Raw genomic sequence first — 21,554 nt, forward strand, 5'->3', positions numbered from 1 at the left:
TCCCTCGGTTGATGAAGCGGTTCAAGAAAGGAGAGCTGATCGAAATACAAGTATTTCTTCTTCTTGGATGCAGCTTGTCCTGTCTGCACCTTCTTCACACTTTTAAGCTCCCGATTGTAAGAGTCTCTGAGGCTTTTCCACTTCCTTTGGAGGCCCGTAGCTGAGAACAATAAAAACAAGAACACGGTTATTACTTGTGCAATACTTGATGGGTTCCTACATGTTAGTTTGATTTCCATGTAAATATTACAATCTGCCACATTTCCCACAGGAGGAAGACGTGATTGGCATTAAGGCGGGACTCTACTTAGTTTTTCATTTCGTGTAATTACCATCCGATTAATATGAAATTTTAGGAGTGTCTTGTTATTATATTTAAGAATATTCCAAAACTGGACCCGACTGAATGGTTAGTTTTAAAATTATGGCAATTTTAGAGGAAGAGAAAATTGATTTTCAAAATATCCCAGGTGCAACAGTTTTATCTTTTTATTTCAAAACCTTTCTGTTATGGTTATGAATGTTTGATTAATAAACTGTAATATTATTTTAAACTCAGGTTAGTACTTCTATGATAAAAGGGCATTTCTTTACTGTATGTATAAATCCTACAAAAATGTTAAGTTTTCCATGATATGGCACATCATAATTCACAAAGTTACCAACCATCTTCAAAGTGAATACTACAAATGATAAATACTATAAAGCAGACCCTACATGGTCAGTAATATTGATCAGTAATACTGAGTCAATAATACTGACAGTACGCATCAATATTGTAGCGACCTTACATGATCATTATTACTGTCAATATTTTGGTCAGTACCAGTGCACTAGCTTACCATTGCGGCATTCTCACTTTACAAATAAAGTCAATAACCGTCACTACGGAATGAGATTTATAACATGCAATTGCGGTATTCTATCAAAATGGATCGTAAAAGACGGGCATTTTGTAGCTATCATATTAGTACTGCACGAAACGCAGTTTTAAATGTAAACGATGGGTTAAAGATTGGCTTAGGAAAAGAGAAAAGTATTCTCATATGAAGTGTTGAGGGAAACACAATATACCGAAGCAGAAGATTATCAGAACTATCTCCGAATGCGTGAGGGTACTTTTTCGAAATTACTACGAATGGTAGAGCCTTTTGTAATAAGGCAAAATACAAACATGCGGTGCTGTTTATCGGTGGCAGAGAGATTAGCGGTGACAGTGAGGTATCTTACAACTGGTATAAATTTTGAAGATTTAATGTTTTCTGCTATAATGTCACCAGTTTCCATCAGTACAGCAGTTGTGGAAACATGTAAAGTATTGTGTTAAGTACGTTTATTCTGACAGCGTTTCATATAGCTCGATAAACTTTTGCAATAGGCCTACTTGACGGTTCCACAAGCACCTCTACCTGGCCTTGGTGAGAAACGCATTTGTCGTCCACCGCTGCTCCGTTGATACTGACAGAAATAATGACAAGCGCACTCACACGGTCAGTATAACTGTCAGTATCCCCACCACTCTACAGTACTGACGCTCGCAGATCAGGAAATCCGGATCTGCTTCAGTACTGGCCTTCATTCCATCATTCCAGTCCACACACGATCAGTATTACTGTCAATATTTTTCGGTACTGACAGTATTACTGACCGTGTAGGGTCTGCTTAAGACTGCATATGTGTGAGATATTTCAGATCTCTCCAATCAAACCTGTTGATCACTGAAGTAATACATTTAAGAAAAAGCCATTTCTGTTAGCTGACACATTTCAAATGAAGGTCCCTGCTTCAGAATTTGTCAGCACCATACAAATACCTTTTACTGGACTTTTTTCTCTCCTTTACTGAAGAAATGAGGATCACTATGTACTCTGAAGTCCATCCTAACAACTTTTCAATTTTTGGACCACTTTTGGCTCCCTTTAAAGAATACTGGGACTAAATTTCAGGGGAAAAACTAAAAACATTGATTTTCACAATATTAATACACCTTTAATTCCCGTGCATCAATGGCCAGTGTTATTATCTGAAAAAGGGTGTCACCTGTGTTGTAGAATTATAAAATGTTTGAACAAGATGAAACTTAGTAAATTAATTAGAAAATTGCTTCTATCTCTGTTTCACGTCTTAAATCATTCAAAATGTTGTACGGGACACGAATCTTATGATATTGTTTTGAAAATATGCATAAATAATTTTCATTGCCCCAACTATTAACATAAGGATCAAGTTTCAGATTGCTTTATTAGTGTATCTGCAAAATGTTAGTGAAATTAAAAGGTTAACATTTTATTTTCAGATAAAAACTTGGATGTATGTATGTTGGGTATTCAGCCCGAAGGCTAGTTTGATCCTCTACAGCTCCACCAACAGCTGTCATAGATAGCCTAGGTGTCACTGAAGAGGTATACTAGGGAAGTGAGGTAGTTTCCCCGTTGCTTTCCTCACTGAGCCAGAAGAAGTTGCTATTGCATATCAGTCTGCCAAGCCCACTGAAATGCATGTACCAAACGACCCTATGAGCGATATTTTCACACCATTCATAACAGGGACTGGCTGCATAAGGAATGGCATTACTGACATCGCTCATACCTCGGTCACTCTCATATTGTCAAAGCCATGGATGTGACTGAGACGGGTCAATGAAAGTAACAAATTTATTCTAGCCCATACCAGAAGACATAGTGCACTGTAAAAAACTTGGATAGCATTAAAAATATCTCAAAAGTTATTGATGCACTACCAAATGGGATCTGCAGGTTTCTTCTAATAAGTAAAATGCACTAAAATTTTACCAGGAATGTACAGTACTTTGACTGATAAGACACTGCTGACCTGTACAATACTTCACGATTTACGTATGAAATAAGACTAAATCTGACATATCTGAAATAGAAATTAAGTCACAATACTCAAAAATTTCGTAGGGCTTATTATAATGATTTTTCACGTGAATAAAAATGTTCGACGTTATATCTCAATTTTACGTGAGTTTGAAATTCCAGTCCTCGTGTCCCTTATCACAGACTGCATAGGTTTCAGAATGATGATCTTAATGAAACGGCTGTGAGGAAATTAAAGCAAAATAAATTGTTGTTTCTATTATAATAATGATAATAATTAAATACATTATTATTACTATTAGCTTTATTATTCAAAATCTTTGATTTACTGTAATTCCAGGTACTTGGGGTTGCTCCTTTATGGACACAAATTTTGCCTTCAGATGTGGAGTTACAACAGCTACACAAAATGTGAAAGAAACCTGCCGAGCCATCTGGAATGAACTTCAGAACAGAATAATTCCTACTCCCAACAAAGAAACATGGTTTTGAAAAACGAGCCCATTTTCCTAATTGTCTTGGAGCTAATGGCGGCACGTTCGGGTAATAAAACCATCAGACAGTGGGGTCATTGTATTTCAATTATAAACTTTTCTTTTCCCTAACTATTTTAGCCGTATCCAATTCAAACTATAACTTTGTTTATGTTGACATGGGATCCTATGGGAGGTCCTCTGACTAGACAGTTTTTTCTAACAGTTCACTGCATCATAAAATGCAAAATAATGAACTTGATGTTCCAACCTCCAAACCACTTACAGAGAATGGAATAGCTTTACCATTTGTTTTCATCAGGGACGAGGGATTTGCCCTTTCAAATAATTTGTTACGTCGTATGCAAGGAAGAATCTATCCACTAAGAAGGTCTTTAACTATCGCTTGTCTAGTACTAGGAGAACAGTAGAATGGACTTTTGGGATTCTAGTCAATAAGTGGAGAGTGTTTCATAGGCCATTAAATGTATCAATTAGTTTTGCTGAGGATACTGTTAAGACATGCTGTGTGTTCATAATTTCGTTAGGCTTCGTGATGGGTACAATTACGACGACACCCTCACTTGTGAAGGATTCCTGGACTATTGGTGGAAGATCTGTGAACACTACATGAGAGGAATTTGCGAATTACTTTGTTTCTGCAGAAGGGCAAGTTGACTGGCAATGGAGAAGGATTTGAACATAATGCAGTTATCAGGAATGATTGGAATTAAGGTGGCATTGAGTTTATATGCCATGTATGTAAGAAGTTAACAACCATATTGTTACTAGCTTTAAGCCTGCTAAGCACATGTGGGAATATTTAAACATTTTGTAAATCAATATATGTAGATCTTACCTATTTCATTTTTCTCCTTCGTGCTTAAGTCCTGGAAGTTACTGTGGAACACTTCAGAGATCTTCTCCTATGCTCTGATCTTCTCAACTCGGTTGCTGTATATATCACTAGTTCGGCTTGAATCTCGGCAATGAACATATCTGTATCATACAACTCCACCACGAATACTGCCAGCGGGAACTTGCTGCCTGTGTGTAAAGGAATGCGCTGCAGTCGGTGGCCGGGATCGGCTACAGCTGGCGGCATGTGGTTCGCATGTGGTCGAGAAAATGCTTGTGTGTAAAGGGGAGGTATTCTTCCCATTGCATTGTATGGTAACGGCAAAGTGGCGACAGCCTGCCACACATGAACCACTTTTTGTGGTTGACAACGGCGATTAAAAAAAAAAACAAAAAAAAAAAAACACGCTCGTGTATAAGGCCTCTTTAAACAACAAGCAAAGCATTTGATAGGGTAGATCACAGGAGACTACTGGCAAAAATGAGTGCAATTGGACTAGACAAAAGAGTGACTGAATGGGCTGCTATATTTCTAGAAAATAGATCTCATACAATTAGAGTAGGTGAAGCTTTATCTGACCCTGTAATAATTAAGAGGGGAATTCCTCAAGGCAGTATTATTTGACCTTTATGTTTTCTTATATATATATAAATGATATGATTAAAGAAGTGGAATCAGAGATAAGGCTTCCTGCAGATGATGTTACTCTGTACAGAGTAATAAATAAGTTACAAGATTGTGAGCAACTGCAAAATGATCTTGATAATGTTGTGAGATGGACGGCAGGCAATATGATGATAAACGGGGTTCAAAGTCAGGTTGTGAGTTTCACAAATAGGAAAAGTCCTCTCAGTTTTAATTACTGCATTGATGGGGTGAAAGTTCCTTATGGGGATCACTGTAAGTACCTAGGTGTTAATATAAGGAAAGATCTTCATTAGGGTAATCACATAAATAGGATTGTACATGGTTATGAGGGTATTTAGGGGTTGTAGTGAGGATGTAAAGAGAGTGCATGTAAGTCTCTGGTAAGACCCCAAATAAAGTATGGTTTCAGAGTATGGGACCCTCACCAGGATTACTTGATTCAAGAACTGGAAAAAATCCAAAGAAAGGAAGTTTTATTTATTTTGGGTGATTTCCAACAAAAGGGTAGCATTACAAAAATGTTGCAAAGTTTGGGCTGTGAAGATTTGAGAGAAAGGAGACGAGCTGCTCGTCTAATTGGTATGTTCCAAGCTGTCAGTGGAGAGATGACGTGGAATGACATTAGTAGATGAATAAGTTTGAGTGGTGTCTTTAAAATTAGGAAAGATCACAATATGAAGATAAAGTTGGAATTCAAGAGGACAAATTGGTGCAAATATTTGTTTATAGGAAGGGAAGTTAGGGATTGGAATAACTCACCAAGGAAGATGATCAGTAAATTTCCAATTTCTTTAAAATCATTTAAGAAAAGGCTAGGAAAAGAACAGATAGGGAATCTGCCACCTATGTGAGTGCCCTAAATGCAGATCAGTAGTGACTGACTGATACACCATTGGTTTAATATCTCATGCTTGAAAAATTTTAACACGAATATTTACATAAGAATGGATAGGCACATTAAAGCGAAGTTGGGAGAAGATCAGTTTGGCTTCTGAGGAAATGTAGTAATGTAAAACAATTCTGACTTTACGTCTGATCTTAGAGGACTGAAATAAGGACAACATTCCCACGTATATGGCATTCGTAGATCTAGAAAAGGCATGTGATAATGTTGAACACTGATATAGGAATTGGAGGTTTTTGAAGACTTTCATCTGGAGCATGTCATTGTATGGAAATTTCTCTCAGAAAGAAAGAGAATGGAGGATTTTGAAATGAGTGGGACAGAAGAATACTGAAGATGAGATGGGTACATTGAATCATGAATGAGGAGATACTGAATTGAATTGGTGAGAGGAGAATGATTTGGCAAAATTTGATCAAAAGAAGAGATAGAAGGATAGGAAACATGTTAAAACACTCAGAACTTGCTCAATTGGTTTTTGAGGGAAGTGTAAGTGGTAAGAACGGAAGGGGTAGAAAAAAAAGAGGCTTGAATATAACAAACAGATTAGAATACATATAGGCTGTAGTAGTTATGTACGAATGAAAAGGTTAGCACAGGATAGAGCGGTATGGAAAACTACATAAAACCAGTCTATGGAATGATGAGTCAAACAACAAATCTGGTTTATGTTTGTGACTATAAATAATTTACTTCCTGGGGACATGGCTGTTCTGTCCAACAGCTATAAAATCTTGTGCATGCTTTGTGTATGTCCAGCAATATAAATGATCTATTTTTGAACTGACCTGTTAAGTGAGGCAGACTGGACTTTGTTCTTCAATTGACAAATGTACATATGTTGGCATGCTGACACAGGCACATGAATTTGAATATGATTTAACATAACATAACTTTAATAGCATTTTCATTCCTTTAATATTCAATAACTTTTGACTAAACAAAGAAAATACTTTCATAGTTTTCTTTTACATTTAAACTGATACATGGGTGTCCTCTAGGATTAGGAAAATATTAATCATAAAAATGTAATTTTTTTGCTAAGCAGTATTGGTCAACTGAAACTTAAGGAAGTAAAAAGAAGTAATTTAATTTTTAAACTGTTTATTTTTCATAAACTTCAATTAAAAATTGTGCCAGGCAAACATACCTGAATATCAAAATATAAATGACAACAAGTTTTCCAGTGAGCTAAATTGTTATAAACATTGAATACAAAATTTGTATAAAAAGAGGCTAAAACTGTGTTAGAATGGAGTTCATGAGACTGTCAACAAATGAAAATTTCTGTATAGGGTTGCATGCAAAAGGAAATGTCTAGTGTAAATGGTTAATGTAAGGGACACACTACTGCTGGAAAAAACAAAGAGTTCTTTCAGCAGTCTTGCATATGGTACACAATATTTTGTTAAATGAATATGGTTTGAGATGTTATAGAACATAAAAGTTACTTCAATACAGTACAGTTTTCTCTAAATCATACAGGAGTTTCAACCAGAGAAAATCAATTCTGATAATATGAATAAAAGAATTAGGTGAAGTTGCTTACTAGGACAGATATAGCAACTATTAATAGTTGTTACATAATCAGATAATTAATGCTGACACAACTCTCAGCCAAGTAATCAATGGCTTTCTGACATACTTCCTAGTACACAGTTATTAACTATTTTGAGACATATTCTGAGAGAGATAGGAACATGAAAATGAACATATAATAGGATGAAGACAGTGACAGATCAGTAGGTAAAGGAGGGAACAAACAAATGCAATTCAAGTCATATATAGAAAGCAGTGGTGGGAAGAGTACAAGAAAAACGTAATTGGACATGATTACAGTCACTTGAGAAATATTTTACTCAGTTACAATTACAAATTATTTTTACAAAAAGTAATCAGTAAAATTGTCTTGACTCTGTGGTGTAGTGGTTAGCGTGATTAGGTGCCACCCCTGGAGGCCTGGGTTTGATATCTGGCTCTGCCACGAAATTTGAAAAGTGGCACGAGGGTTGGAACGGGGTCCACTTAGCCTTGAGGGGTTCAACTGAGTAGAGGGGTGTTTGATTCCCTCCTCAGCCATCCTAGAAGTGGTTTTCCGTGGTTTCCCCACTCCTCCTTCAGGTAAATGCCTGGATGGTACCTAACTTGAGGCCACAGCCACTTCCTTCCTTCTTCCTTGTCTATCCCTTCCAATCTCCTCACCTCCCACACAAGGCCCCTGTTGAGCATAGCAGGTGAGGCCGCCTGGACAAGGTAATGGTCCTCCTCCCCAGTTGTATCCGCCAGACCCAAGGTCTCACGCTCCAGGACACTGCCCTTGAGGTGGTAAAGATGGGATCCCTCGTTGAGTCTGAGGGAAAAACCAACCCTGGAAGGTAATAGATTAAGAAAGAAAGAATCAGACTTTACTGAATGTTTTTTAAAATGCTATTTGTTCAGGGCGTCGACCCATGTGGATCTTTTGCCCCTACTGGCACCATATTTTATGAACCTGCATGTAATTGGAATGGCGGTAGTGTGGAATGTTGTGTGTGAGGAAAGGAAGATTAAGGACGTCACAAACACCCTGTCCCCAGGCCAATTACAATTAAAACCCCTGACCTGGCCAGGAACCGAACCCAGGACCACCGGGTGACAAGCGGACGCGTTGCCCCCTACACCACGCGGCCGGACTTACTGAATGTTAGTCTTAAGGAAATCACAGAATTTTTTCTTGCTACTGGAATAATACAAACGTATGCAAGGAAAAGGAATATATTACTTAATGTTTAGTTGTTTTTTTTAGCATAGAGGCATTAAGTGGCTATCATCACTAGGTGAGACTAAACATGATAACTTGAAATTTTCAAAATTATGTTTTCCCATAATTTTTAAATTAGTTAATGGCATTTAGGGTTTGAAATATTTTCCATTTACTTTACAATTAAATTAATTGGTTCTTAAAATTCTCATCATAATCCTGGATGTCTTAAGGGGGAAGTACATCTTTGCATTCACTGAAAAGACACCCTAAAGGGGCACTTGAGGAATACCTGTGTTTAATTTGAAGAGCATCGTTGGAATGTCTTTGAAAAGTACTGGAGAGGTAACAAAGTAGCTCATCCAGAAGTTACTGATTCTGCTGTAGAACTCAAAAAGTTATCTTCATTAGCATGTTTTTTTTTCTGTTTCACATTTTTGCTTCCATGCAATGTATATAAATAACTATGTAATGAACACAGCCCAGCCCAAATCGTGCTGCTTTCCTTTGAATTTTTTCCAGTTCTCACATCAAGTAGTCCTGTGAAGGTCCTATAGACTGGAACCATACTCTAATTGGGGTCTTATCAGACTTATACGCCCTCTCCTTTACATCCTTATTCATCATCATCACCAATGTCCCACTCCAGTCGCCTGGGTGTGGTTAATACGTCCTTATTACTAGAGACGAGAATTTGCCTATTTGCCTATTTTATTTCTGTGTTCAGAAACGTAGGCTTTTGATATATAAATCCATTTTACGGTCTTCTTAGCTAATTTCATTGTGCCTATAAATGCCTATTTCAGGGATTTGTGCCTATTTGGAGTATAATTGCCTATTTGATGCCTATTGAGTGTATTTTTTTAAAATCCGATTTTCTTCTTGTAGCTAGTGTGCTCGACAGAATTATCTTCTCTTTTCTCAATACCTGTTTATCCCACGAACAAAAATGGGAATTCTCAGAAGTCACCAGTAACAGTTCTAGGGAAATTTCCATCAGGAGAAACAAGGAACAATTTGACCTCGAAGACTTCAACCCCTCGAACCTTCTAAGACATATGCGAGAACTAGTCAACGTTGAAGTACTGTATGTTGCACAACCCATATGCCCTGTACCTCCCTTTCTATGCGAATTGTTGTACGCGTACGCTTTATGTTCTAAACGTGTTGTGATTTATTGTGAAGAAGAAGAAAAATAAGGTGTTTGCGGCAATGCCCAAAGAAAAATCGTCGAAGTCCTACTGGCTGGAGCCGTGGATCAGAGGGGATCCCAATTTCACTACGGATGGAAGGGTAGGCTGTAAGGAGGTAAGTTCGTTTGTTCCTTTTATCCTTTTTGTGAATGAGAATTACTACCGCATCTCATTCTAGCATTTATAGGCGTATTAATGTATGTATTGTGGCAAGTTATTTTGTTGCAATGCTGTACAGTATTAGTTGGGAACTTTCAAATGTAAATAATCATTAAATTACTGAACGAGGAGTTAGAACGCCGATGGTCTCTTGTCACAGAATGAATGAAAATTAAATCGGTATTTTGAACTGTGATTCATTTCCTGTGAAAGTAGAGATTTACAACTGAAATGCAATTTTTAAAACTCCCTTTAAAAAATCGTTAGTTCTATTACAAGCTAAGCCTTCGCGGAACACAGGTTGCAGATCCAATGTAGCCCGGCTAGGACGATGCCAAAGCGTGTTTTACAAGGTTGCCAAGATTATCTTCACAAGACTAGGCCAGCAAAAAGACCGTTGGACTGGATTATTGAGGTCGGGTTAGTAACCATGCTTGGGGGCAGGGAGGGAGAAGCAAAGAGAGTCTGAGGGGTGTGAGCTCCCAGGTTAGCGCTACGAAGTCGCCAACAAACCTCTAGCATCCCCCTAGGGTCTTGCTAAATTGTAACAAAAATGAGGTTATGGGCGCATGCCACGAAAATTTCAAATTACGCGGTTTTTAATTTTCAGCCGGGCTGAGTGGCTTAGACGGTTGAGGCACTGGCCTTTGACGCCAATTTGGCAGGTTCGATCCTGGCACAGTCCGGTGGTATTTGAAGATGCTCAAATACGTCAGCTTCGTGTCAGTAGATTTACTGGCACGTAAAAACCTCCTGCGCGACTAAATTCTGGCACCTCGGCGTCTCCGAAAACCGTAAAAGTAGTTAGTGGGACGTAAAGCAAGTAACATTATTTATTTAATTTTCAACGAGGGTGGCGGCCTCGTGGGCAACAGCAGGCAACAGAAAATAGTCTTCATGGCAGTTGACCTGGCTGACCAAAGCCGCGAATAGCAACAAATAAAATGTTCACAAATCTGAGATTTACAGTGCCTCCGTTTTCATTCTTCTATATAAGTAAGAATAATGCTTGGGGCAGCTTGGTGGGTCCTTGGCAAGCATAAAGGACGGATCTCTCCTCTACGCTACTTCGGTATCGTTTCACGTCTTTTTTATTATATTATTCACCCGGTGAACTCGACACGATACTGCCAAATTATAACTGAAAATCCTTGAAGAAATATTTCCATGTAAATTACGAATTCCCTTGTTCCTACTTTAAAGTTTTGTTTGTACTTCTAGAAACATCATCTCTAATATTTTTTTTATGAAACAAATGCATGATATATACTAAGTATTATTGCCAATTAGCCCAACTGTAGAAATTTAAGATATAGGGACCATGTAATTTATGTCAATTTTATTACTTTTCAGATCAAATGTGAGAAAAATAACACATAGATCAACTTAGAAATACTGCGATGCATCTGATACGAGTACAGAAATCTGTATCAACGCAGCCTTTCTACCAGTCCACTTTGGGCAGCGACCAACAACCATTTTCTTCAGACCTATGCACTGCAATGTTGGGAGCTAGTATGCCCCTGCATAAACCGGAGCATCTTCAAATTTCAACAAGCTGACGGGAGCAATCACCAAGTTGGAGAAGAGTGGCATGCCCCTGGTGAAGTCAGGAGTCAGGGGAAGTTCTGACCGAACCTCTGGGAAGGCAGCCACTGTCAGCGAAATAAAACCAGATGAAGTGACTTCACTGAAGTTTTGTCCAATCACTTCATGTGATGTTGAGAGATCTTTCTCTCAGTACAAAAACATTATGCACGACAGGAAAACAAGATTGTTACAGGAAAACATTGAAACGTTGTTTGTGAATTCCTTTTGTAGTAATTGAGTGTGTTATTAAATTATAAGTAATATTTTCATGCCTATTTTACACGTTAGTGCCTATTTAAATGCCTATTTTGGCTAATTTAAGAGCCTATATGCCTGCCTATTTTAACTGTTTTTAGTGCCTATAATTCTCGTCTCTACTTATTATAAACCCCAAATATTTTCATAACTACGTGAAGAGATCTGTAACCTTTCTCAACAACCTCGTCAATATGATTGCACCAATGAAGAAGAAAATGAAATGGCGTGTGGGTTTTAGTGTTGGGATGTGTTCAAAGACTTCGGCTCGCCAGGTGCAGGTCTTCTGATTTGACTCCCGTAGGCGACCTGCACGTCGTGATGAGGATGAAATGTTGAAGATGACACATACACCCAGTCCCCGTGCCAGGGGAATTAACCAATTATGGTTAAAATTCCTGACCCTGCCGGGAATCATACATTGGACCCCTGTGACCAAAGGCCAGCAGTACATGTAACAAGCTTTAACTGATTCGTTTGAGATAAAAACCCATATTGATTATAAAATCAAAGGCCAGCACGCTAACCATTTAGCTATGGAGCCAGACACCAATGAAGATCATTACTTAAGATATTAACACCTAGGGACTTGGTGATCTCCATGAGGTACTATCATCCTATCAACATAATTAAAACTGAGAGGACTTTTCCTCTTGGTGAAACTTACAACTTGGCCTTTCATCCCATTGTTGTGAGTTGGACAGCAGACATTGTTTAAGTCCCCCTGCAGTCGCTCACCATCCTGCAACTCATTACTATTCTATAGGGTATAACATCATTTGCATATAGCCTTATCTGTGATTCCAGGTCATTTTTAATTGTCCTTTTGTTTTCTTTCTATTTCTCTCTCTTCTCATACTGATCTGTCATAGCATTTTTCCTGTTACTTGTTCCTTTCATTTTTCTTATCTTTCTATATATGACAGTGATAGGTCAGTGTTAGAAGGGGGAGCAATAGAAAGAGGCAAGGACAAACATAAAAACACTGAAGACTATTTCTCCTCTCATCAACCCCAGTTCTTCTCAGCAGTTGACAAGCTTATTTCTGCTTCCTATCTTCATTAGAAGGGAGGGGTTAACACTCTTTGAGGGGCCATCTTGACAGACCTGAGTCTTGGTGTAAGAAAAGAAGAAAGAAATACATAAAAAAAGAAGGTTTATATGATGAAAATGGGTGATAAATGACTAGTAACACAGGATAATCACATAAAGAGAAAATGATCCCACTAGCTCAACAAACAAATGCCAGAATAAATGAATTTGTCAGTATCCATATGAAATTAGTATAGAACTGGAATTGAAAATGTGTAGATCTTCCCCATCTTTTTGTGTTTTCATGTTTGTCTTTCTCTCCCCTATGTACTGTATTGCTCTCTCTTCCTGCACTGACCTGTTCCTTTTCACATCCATCTCTCTATCAGGGTCATCAGATTCCTGAAATCAACATACGGGACAGATGTGCGGTCCAGGAAATCAACGGGCTCGCATTCTACAAGTTATAAACTTTGTTTCAAAAAGATACGCTTATAATTATGTTGACATCATAGAGCAGTTTATTAATGCATTCGTTAACATTTATACACACTGAAACTTAACAGTACCTATCAAGGTGGTTGCGCATTTTAGGTCATGTAGCTATGAGCTTGTATTCGGGAGACAATGGATTTGAACCCCACTGTCGGCAGCCCTAAAGATCATTTTCTGTGGTGTCCCATTTTACACCAGGCAAATACTGAGGCTGTAGCCTGCCTGAAGGCCACGGTCAATTCCAATCCTAGCCCTTTTCTATCCCATCGTCACCACAAGACCTGCCTCTGTTGGTGCGATGTACAACGAATAGGAAAAAACTTAGTTTATTTACTTATTCATACCAGTTCTTTCAATTTCAAGATATTTTCATTTCTCTGAAGTTCTGTTAACAGTTTTTTTGTCATTCTTAGCAATTTCATAAAAATCTCTGCATGACATTGAAGAAAAATTTGCAGAAATGAACAGCTCAGACCTAACCAAGCCAACAGAACATAATATTTCTCACAGCTGATAATTCCAGGATGGACAACCCAAGAACTGCAAACAATGAAATAAAAAACAATTTCAAAAATCTATGAACTCGCACCAGATAAAGAAACCAAAGAGTGAAAAAATCTATCCCTTTGAAAGAAAGAAGTGAAGCTGTCGGTACTTATCATAAGTAAAAACACTGGCGTATTTATCTTGAGGTTCAAAATACGGGACAATTAACACGAATACGGTACAGTCCCTTAAACTCTGGGATGTCTGGCAACCCTGCTCTGGCAGGACCTAGTGTTTACAGTGCACTATGTCTTCTGGTATGGGCTAGAGTAATTTTGTTACTTTCATTGATCTGTCTCTGTCTTATACTTGGCTTTGACAATATGAAAGTGACTGAGGTATGAGCGATGCCATTCCTTCTGCAGCCAGTCCCTGCTATGAATGTTGTGAAAATGTTGCTCATAGGGTCGGTTGGTGCATGCATTTCAGTGGGCTTGGCAGACTGATATGTAATAGCAACTTCTGGCTTGGTGAGGAAAGCAACGGGAAACTACCTCACTCCTCATTTCCCTAGTATGCCTCTTCAGTGATGCCTAGGCCATCTATGGCAGCTGATGGCGGAGCTGTTGAGGATCCAACCAGCCTTAGGGCTGAAGACTGAACATACACACACACACACACACACACACACACACGTCTTGATTTGACACTTGTTCGTTCTTTTCCATTACTTACAGTTATTAATTATTCTTATGAACAACTCCTTAGTGTTCCAACAAACAAACAAAAAAAAGTAATCAAATATTTTGGACCGAGCTTGATAGCTGCAATCGCTTAAGTGCAGCCAGTATCCAGTAGATAGTGGGTTCGAACCCCACTGTCGGCAGCCCTGAAGATGGTTTTCCGTGGTTTCCCATTTTCACACCAGGCAAATGCTGGGGATGTACCTTAATTAAGGCCATGGCCACTTCATTCCCGCTCCTAGACCTTTCCTGTCTCATTGTCTGCAGTTTCAAAAGACTTTCATCACACACAGATTCTTCATTACACTAACAACAAACACAAAGGTAACAGGATTTATTGTTCCTCTGTTGTGTATTTCTGGAGACATCAGTTGTCCTTTTATAGAATCTACTACCTAAGTAAGCCTGCTACATTTAAGTCAGTCAGCCAATCAATCAATAAACAAGTCTTCAAGTTTCTCTGAAAATGAAGAATATCTGCAAAAACTGTCACTGAAAAGTTTTCCATGCACAGTTTCTTTCAGGAAGTATCTCAACTATTTATAAAATGTAGTCGATGAGATGATTGAAATATTTCTGTCCCTGAAAGATATATAAAGTTAGTGCTAATCTATAAATTCTTATATTATTATTTTACATTTACAAATATTTCCCAATGAATAGGTTGAAGTAGTATAGTGCACAAATCACAGAGCAAGTTTTATAACGAACTACTGATTTATGACCATGTTGTCTGTGTCAAATTGAATTGCCTATTCATTTCATACCACGATGCTTGTCTCCCAATATCTAAGAAATTGACTGTTTGACATAGGTTGCATCTTTGGTAAGTGGGCCGAAAACCTTCGATGTTAGGCCCCTTAAAACAACAATCATCATCTTGGTAAATGATAACTAGGACTCATATTTCTATGACCTAAAGACTTGGAAATATGACACAACTTCTATTTTGACAACTTACTACTCACAAAACATATGATCTTCAAACTTCCCAAGGAAAGAAAATCTAAAATAACCAAATACATACAAAATTACTTGGCATTATTAGCACAACATGTGAATAAGTTCGACAGCTGCAGTCACTTAAGAACGGCCAGTATCCAGGAGATAGTGGGTTCGAATCTCACTGTTGGCAGCCCAGAAGATGGTTTTCCGTGGTTTCCCACTTTTATACCAGTCAAACGCTGGGCCTTAATTAAGACTATGGCAGTTTCTTTCCACTCTTAGCCCAAGACCTATATGTGTTGGTGGAATGTAAAGCAACTTGTAAAAAAAAAAAAAAAAAAAAAAATTTACAGTATAATTTGGCCAAATGTATGTATGTCTGCCCCTTAGTCCAGTTTCTTGATACGGGGTTGAGGATGAGGCGAGATAAATTTTTGTGGCATATTTTTACAGCCAGATGTCCTTCCTGATGCCAACCTCAGTTGCTATTGCTATTGGCTTTATGTCGCACCGACACAGATAAGCCTTATGGCCACAATGGGACAGGAAAGGGCTAAGACTGGGAAGGAAGCTGCCGTGGCCTTAGTTAAGGTACAGCCCCTGCATTTGCCCGGTGTGAAAATGGGAAACCACGGAAAACCACCTTCAGGGCTGCCGACAGTGGGGTTTGAACACATTATCTCCCGAATACTGGCTGCACTTAAGCGACTGGAGCTATCGAGCTCGGTCAACCTCAGTTGAGGAGTTAATGAAGATGAATGAAATTGGGTAAGGAGTTTGAAGGGAATATGCTGTGGCCTATGAATAGGAATTGTTCCACCATTTGCCTGCAAGTGAAAATGGGAAACCACACATAGCTATTCTCAGGACAGCCGACAGTGGGGTTCAAACTCACACTTCTCCTGAATCTAGAGCTGGGCTCCATAGCAATAACGCGTTAACATGCGCGATATAATATGGCCAAATATTTGCATATAATATACAATTTGTTTTGGTCAATTAGACTTTAAGGATAAAATATACAGAACATTTATATGACCAGTAAGAACAGTATAACAGTGGTCACAAAAGTTAGAAATGTGTTATTTAAGTTAGATTTCTAAAAAGAGATGGGATAAAAATATGGCATGTCACAGAAATCTGAGCCCTAGTGAACATATTAGCTTTGTTTATAAAATACTTACTTCCAACATTGCAGTTTCTACAAAACAAAAATATGCTTTTTGAGATTGCCTTAGATGTAAACATTTTAAGATGAAGGATTCCATCTTGCATTAGGGATGGAATACATGATTCATACATCAAATGATACAGTCCTTCTCTTTCATATCAAATGTATTATGTATACAAAATATTTGCAACAAAATATTCCTCAAGCATTTCAATATTTTCACCTCTTAAGGGGCAAAAGACACAAGTTCAAAGTTTGAGTTTTCACAACAGCTTCAAAATGGCACTCGAAAAAAACACACCAAATTTTCTACGAGTGACAGTTCTTGTGATATTCATGCTAAAACTTGTCAGAACAAAAACATAAGCACAGGACACAGGAGGATAATGGGGGTTTGAAATGACTGACCACAAGTAGAGGCTTTACTTTCTCCAACAGCATCTTCCTTCATTCATTTATTAATTAATTTTTTCTTTCTGTGAGTTGCACATTCATATCACCCTGGGTAAAGTGTAGTTGCTAGGATGCTGGAGGTAAAACATTATAGATCCTACGTTACCACCACAAGGACGTATTAAAGTGACATATACAGACATGGAGAAAATGCTCACACAATGCTACCAATTGTTGACAAAATTGCTGGGAGAGAGGGTGCATCTCTTTGCTAGTAACAAAACCCATCAGTTTTACATGTCAGGGTGCTTAGTACAGAGTCTCTCGAAGGGAGTGTGTCAGCAATGTTTTGTGTCAGACCATTAGCCTAACAGCAAAGACACTGTTTAAGAGTTGTAATGTTACCTAGTTTGTAACAAAATATATTTGTGTTCAATTCTGACAGGGAGGCCAAGTAGAACTTAATGTAGTACAACCCAAGCGCAGATGGCTCACACTCCCATACAATGTTTTGTTTGTTGTTGGAGACGTACTTACTTCATAGGAACAGTTACCAACTGAGGAAATATGTACAAAGGATTAAAAAAAAAAAACAAGCTATTTGTTTGGAGCGTGAGTGAAGCAAGGCGCAATGAGCAAGTGTGTGTATATTAATTCATCGCTATTGGATTTTCAGCTTATAGGGGGTGAGACTTCTGTTTAGGTGTGTGTTAATTTATCACCAATGGTTTAGGAGTTGTTAATGTGCTGTAGTTGGTTATGATGTCTATTTGTGTTGAATTCTGGAAATGACACCATACTATATATTTTCAGCTAATGGCATTGGCTTTTGACACTAATGCCTATTGCTCACGGTAACATGTTTAGTAAAATTTGTTGTACAATTAATTTTATAAAAATTTGGTGAAAACAAGTTGTATTGCTCACGGTAAGATTATTTTATAAAATCCGTGGAAGCATCAGGATGGCCATCTATGAACTCACTTCTGAACTAAGATGTGTAAGAGCTGCCATCTATCGATAAACTTTTAAACCAAGAATTAGCTGTTCAATTGTGTTTGAGAGTATGGCTCCAACAGACAAAGCAAAACTTGCTGCTTTAGCTGCAATTATATGTTGTACAGTGGTAAAAAGGAAGAAAAGAAATGCCAGGAAATGCTGGACTCGGGATTGGATCAAAAGAAGAGAAGAAGGTAGAGGATTGCTGTCCTTGGTCGAAAATTAGTTGAGGTTAGAAGACCAACACTCCTTTAAAAATTCGGCGATTGTGTTTTCTGCCTCTCTTCTTGCATTTCTGTTGTGCTAAAGTGACATTTTAACTTCGCACAAACAAGGATATTTCTGGTATTCGTCCAGTAAAGCACTAACAGCTTCTTTAGTCCACCCGGATCCTGCCATTTTAAAAAGAGGTGTTTGTTTACAATCGAGCTTCACAATCTTCTCACAACAAAGCGCCAGGCATCATCGTGATGTCAGCTTCGCTGATTGGTTTGTTTCGTAAAGTTAATTTTAAGGAATAGAACATGTCCTATTTTATGAAAAGTTTTATCAAATGTTTTATAAAACTTGAATTTGACCGTGAGCAACAGATATTTTATAAAATTAAATTATTGTACAATAAATCTGACAGAAAATTTTACTGTGAGCAACAGGCATAACAGAATGAAAAATGTTGCACAACTTTAGCTATTAGATTACTGTGCTTCTGAGGTTGGTTGGTGGGTCCGTGCCCTTGGCAATGAACAAATCATTCTCCTAGAAGTCAAACGAGATAACATTTTATGATTCATCTTTCCGAATAATGTGATTTATGATGGGGACCATTTTGTTAAATTTTGTCATGATGCCATATTGAATAAATTTCAGTCAATAGCTGTGGTTGTTCAGCCAACTACTTTGGAAAATTTCGCTCAATTTGTAAGCACTTTTTAACCCGGAAGGCATGTTTAGAAAAAAGAAAAAGATGTAAAACAACCGGCTTAGATGAAAACAAATTTCCTATTGTCTCCGATACAGCTCGCATCATGTCTGACCACATTCTGTGAAAATAAGAAAAATACAAATTTTGAAACTGTCATGGTGTGTGAACATAGAATACTCCGCTATCCTGTGTCATGTTGTGGGAGTGTTCAGGGCAATCTCTGTCAGAGAATAGGCTCTTCTGTATCACCGCAGTGCACAGCGTTCACATGGCAAGAAAAAAAAAAAAAAAAGGTAATTTGATACGTACGTAGACATTATGGATGTGCCAACGTTAGCAAACCTTGTGTAGCATATTGGCATCGTCTGAGCTGTGCCATGCTGGATTTCTAATTTCTCTTTCGCCTTCTGGCTAGGAAAGTTTCTGGAGACAGGTGGGGTGCAGCACTGGCAGTGAACACATTCTCCTACATGCAATACAACATAAAATTGGAGAGAATGACCTTCCTAAATTGTGTACTTAAGATTAGGACCTATTCTGAAGTTTATGACAATAGACTGCTTATTACTATGTCGATCCTGAGGCCAGTAGATATTTTACACAGTACTAAAGGGCATTTACTTCCAGTTTCCAAGTCAACTTGCATATATATATATTAAAAAAAGTCTTAATCAGTAAGAGGGAAAATGCATACACACTTACAAGCATTGAAAGATACATACATACATATATATATATATATATGCTAATAACAAAAGCCTTCCCTCACCACTGTTACTGACTGAAAATTAATGCCCCAGCTTAATTGAATCTTACGAATAACATAATATAAGAAATAAATAGACAGTTTAGCAATCACAATCCCTACAACTCCGTCTGTTATTTTTTGTCACCACCACCTTTCTTCTGGTCCACCTCTATAGGAGCTGGATTGATAAATGGAATCTCTTCCTTATATATAGATGGCATATAAGGCTTGAGTGCTTCTGGCACTTTGATTCCAGTCTCTGTCTGATGAACTTCAAGAAGAGCACATATAACTCGTGTCGTAGCACACATTGTAGCATTAAGCATGTGCACAAATACAGTTGCAGTGTTCATCTTTTTTGTTTTACCATAACGTACGAGTAGTCTCCTAGCCTGATAATCTAGACAGTTACTACACGAAACTAGCTCTCGGAATGCTCCTGAGCCAGGAAACCAGGCTTCTAAATCCAGCTTCTTGGAAGCGGCATGATTGAGAGCTCCAGACACAATATTAACTATACGGTAAGGAATGCCTAGCATTTGACAGAACTGCTCTGCATTGTCAATCATCTCATCCATCATCTCCCATGATTTATTATCGTAAGGAGAGGTCAAAACAAATTGTTCGACTTTCTCAAACTGATGAACCCTGAAGATTCCACGAGTGTCTCGACCATGAGAACCAACTTCTTGTCGGAAGCAAGTCGAGAGTCCAGCGTAACGGATGGGGAGTTCCTGCTCACCAATCCATTCATCCCGATGAAATGCCGCAATGGGCTGTTCTGAAGTAGCAATTAAGTATTTTTCATCTACTTCCTTGGTGCCAGGTTTTTCACTTCCCTTTCCAAACACTTTGTACAACTCTTCATCAAACTGTGACAACTGAGCAACTTCTTGCATCACTTCTTTCTTCATAAAAAAAGGAGTATACAAAGGCTTGTATCCCTTTTGGAATAAAGTATGCAATGACAACTGTACTAAACCATGTTGCAGGAACACCGCTGGGCCAGTTAGGAAATAGGCTCTTCCGCCAGCAACGTTCACACCTCGGTCTCCATCGACTCCACCAATCATGACTATTAAATCAACATGAGAGTATTTCTTCTTCTGTGTACAGTCTCCAAATGTTCTTTCTACCCTGTTATTATCTTCATCATCACTTATTGGAACAGACTCATGCAATATATTCCCCACTTCTCTCAAGGCTGTAAACCGTGCAATTTCGGCTTCTTTAATAGCTTCTATATTTTCATTAATTCGTGAATCATAGTGCTGACGTAACCCCTTCAGCTGATCTATATCCAAAACACGGAGCTCATCAGCAGTTACAGTTTCCAAATTATCAAGGATGTTCTGGGGCAGGTCAACTTTCACTTCATTTGTGCTTGCAGCAGGAAATTGCTTTATAGATTCGCCAAAACTAAGCATATGGTTATACCATCTTAAAGCATGAGCCATGGAATCCGGTGGGGGTTTCTTCAAGTTCCGGAAAACCATTGTGTCTTCTTGGGATGGAAAAGACCCATCGATGTAACTTTTCTCAGCAATGAACTCATTAAATGCATTCAGTCCACCTTCAGTATTGATATCTCCAAAACTGTCACTCACCTTTTTATTACTCGAATCAGTATTTCCTCTCCCTTGTTTCTTAAACTTTTCTCCGGTAACTTTGTTGCACAGGTTTCGCTGCCGATTGAGGTTATCCAGCTGGTGTCTAAGTTTTCGCCATTCCAAGTCTTTAGATACAATTTGATCTATTAAGCCTACATCTTTGAAGCGATCTCGTTGGTTCTTACGCAATTTTTCTACATCACCTCCCTTTTCTGGACGGAAAAGATCTAAATCCAAAACCATTTTATTGAAGTTCTCACCACGCTTTCTGCATCAAAACCGAACTTCACGCCACCGACACGCAACCAAACGGGAAATTTACACGTGCATTCTCTGTGCCAAAGAATAT

General features: G+C 38.3%; 1 protein-coding gene across 1 annotated transcript; it reads right to left on the bottom strand.

Annotated features, from left to right (window-relative positions):
* Positions 1 to 16,048: 16,048 nt before the first annotated feature.
* On the bottom strand, positions 16,049 to 21,534 carry SerRS (Seryl-tRNA synthetase). The gene has a single exon (XM_067155900.2). The coding sequence runs from the start codon at positions 21,446 to 21,448 to the stop codon at positions 19,727 to 19,729; it is 1,722 nt and encodes a 573-aa protein (XP_067012001.2). The 5' UTR covers positions 21,449 to 21,534; the 3' UTR covers positions 16,049 to 19,726.
* Between the last annotated feature and the right edge of the window lie 20 nt (positions 21,535 to 21,554).

Source organism: Anabrus simplex, chromosome 11 (genome assembly GCF_040414725.1).
Source record: "Anabrus simplex isolate iqAnaSimp1 chromosome 11, ASM4041472v1, whole genome shotgun sequence".
Taxonomy (NCBI): domain Eukaryota; kingdom Metazoa; phylum Arthropoda; class Insecta; order Orthoptera; family Tettigoniidae; genus Anabrus; species Anabrus simplex.

What these genes read in the sequence shown, in the direction of transcription:
- SerRS (XM_067155900.2), bottom strand. Translation starts at nt 21,448, where the DNA reads ATGGTTTTGGATTTAGATCTTTTCCGTCCAGAAAAGGGAGGTGATGTA.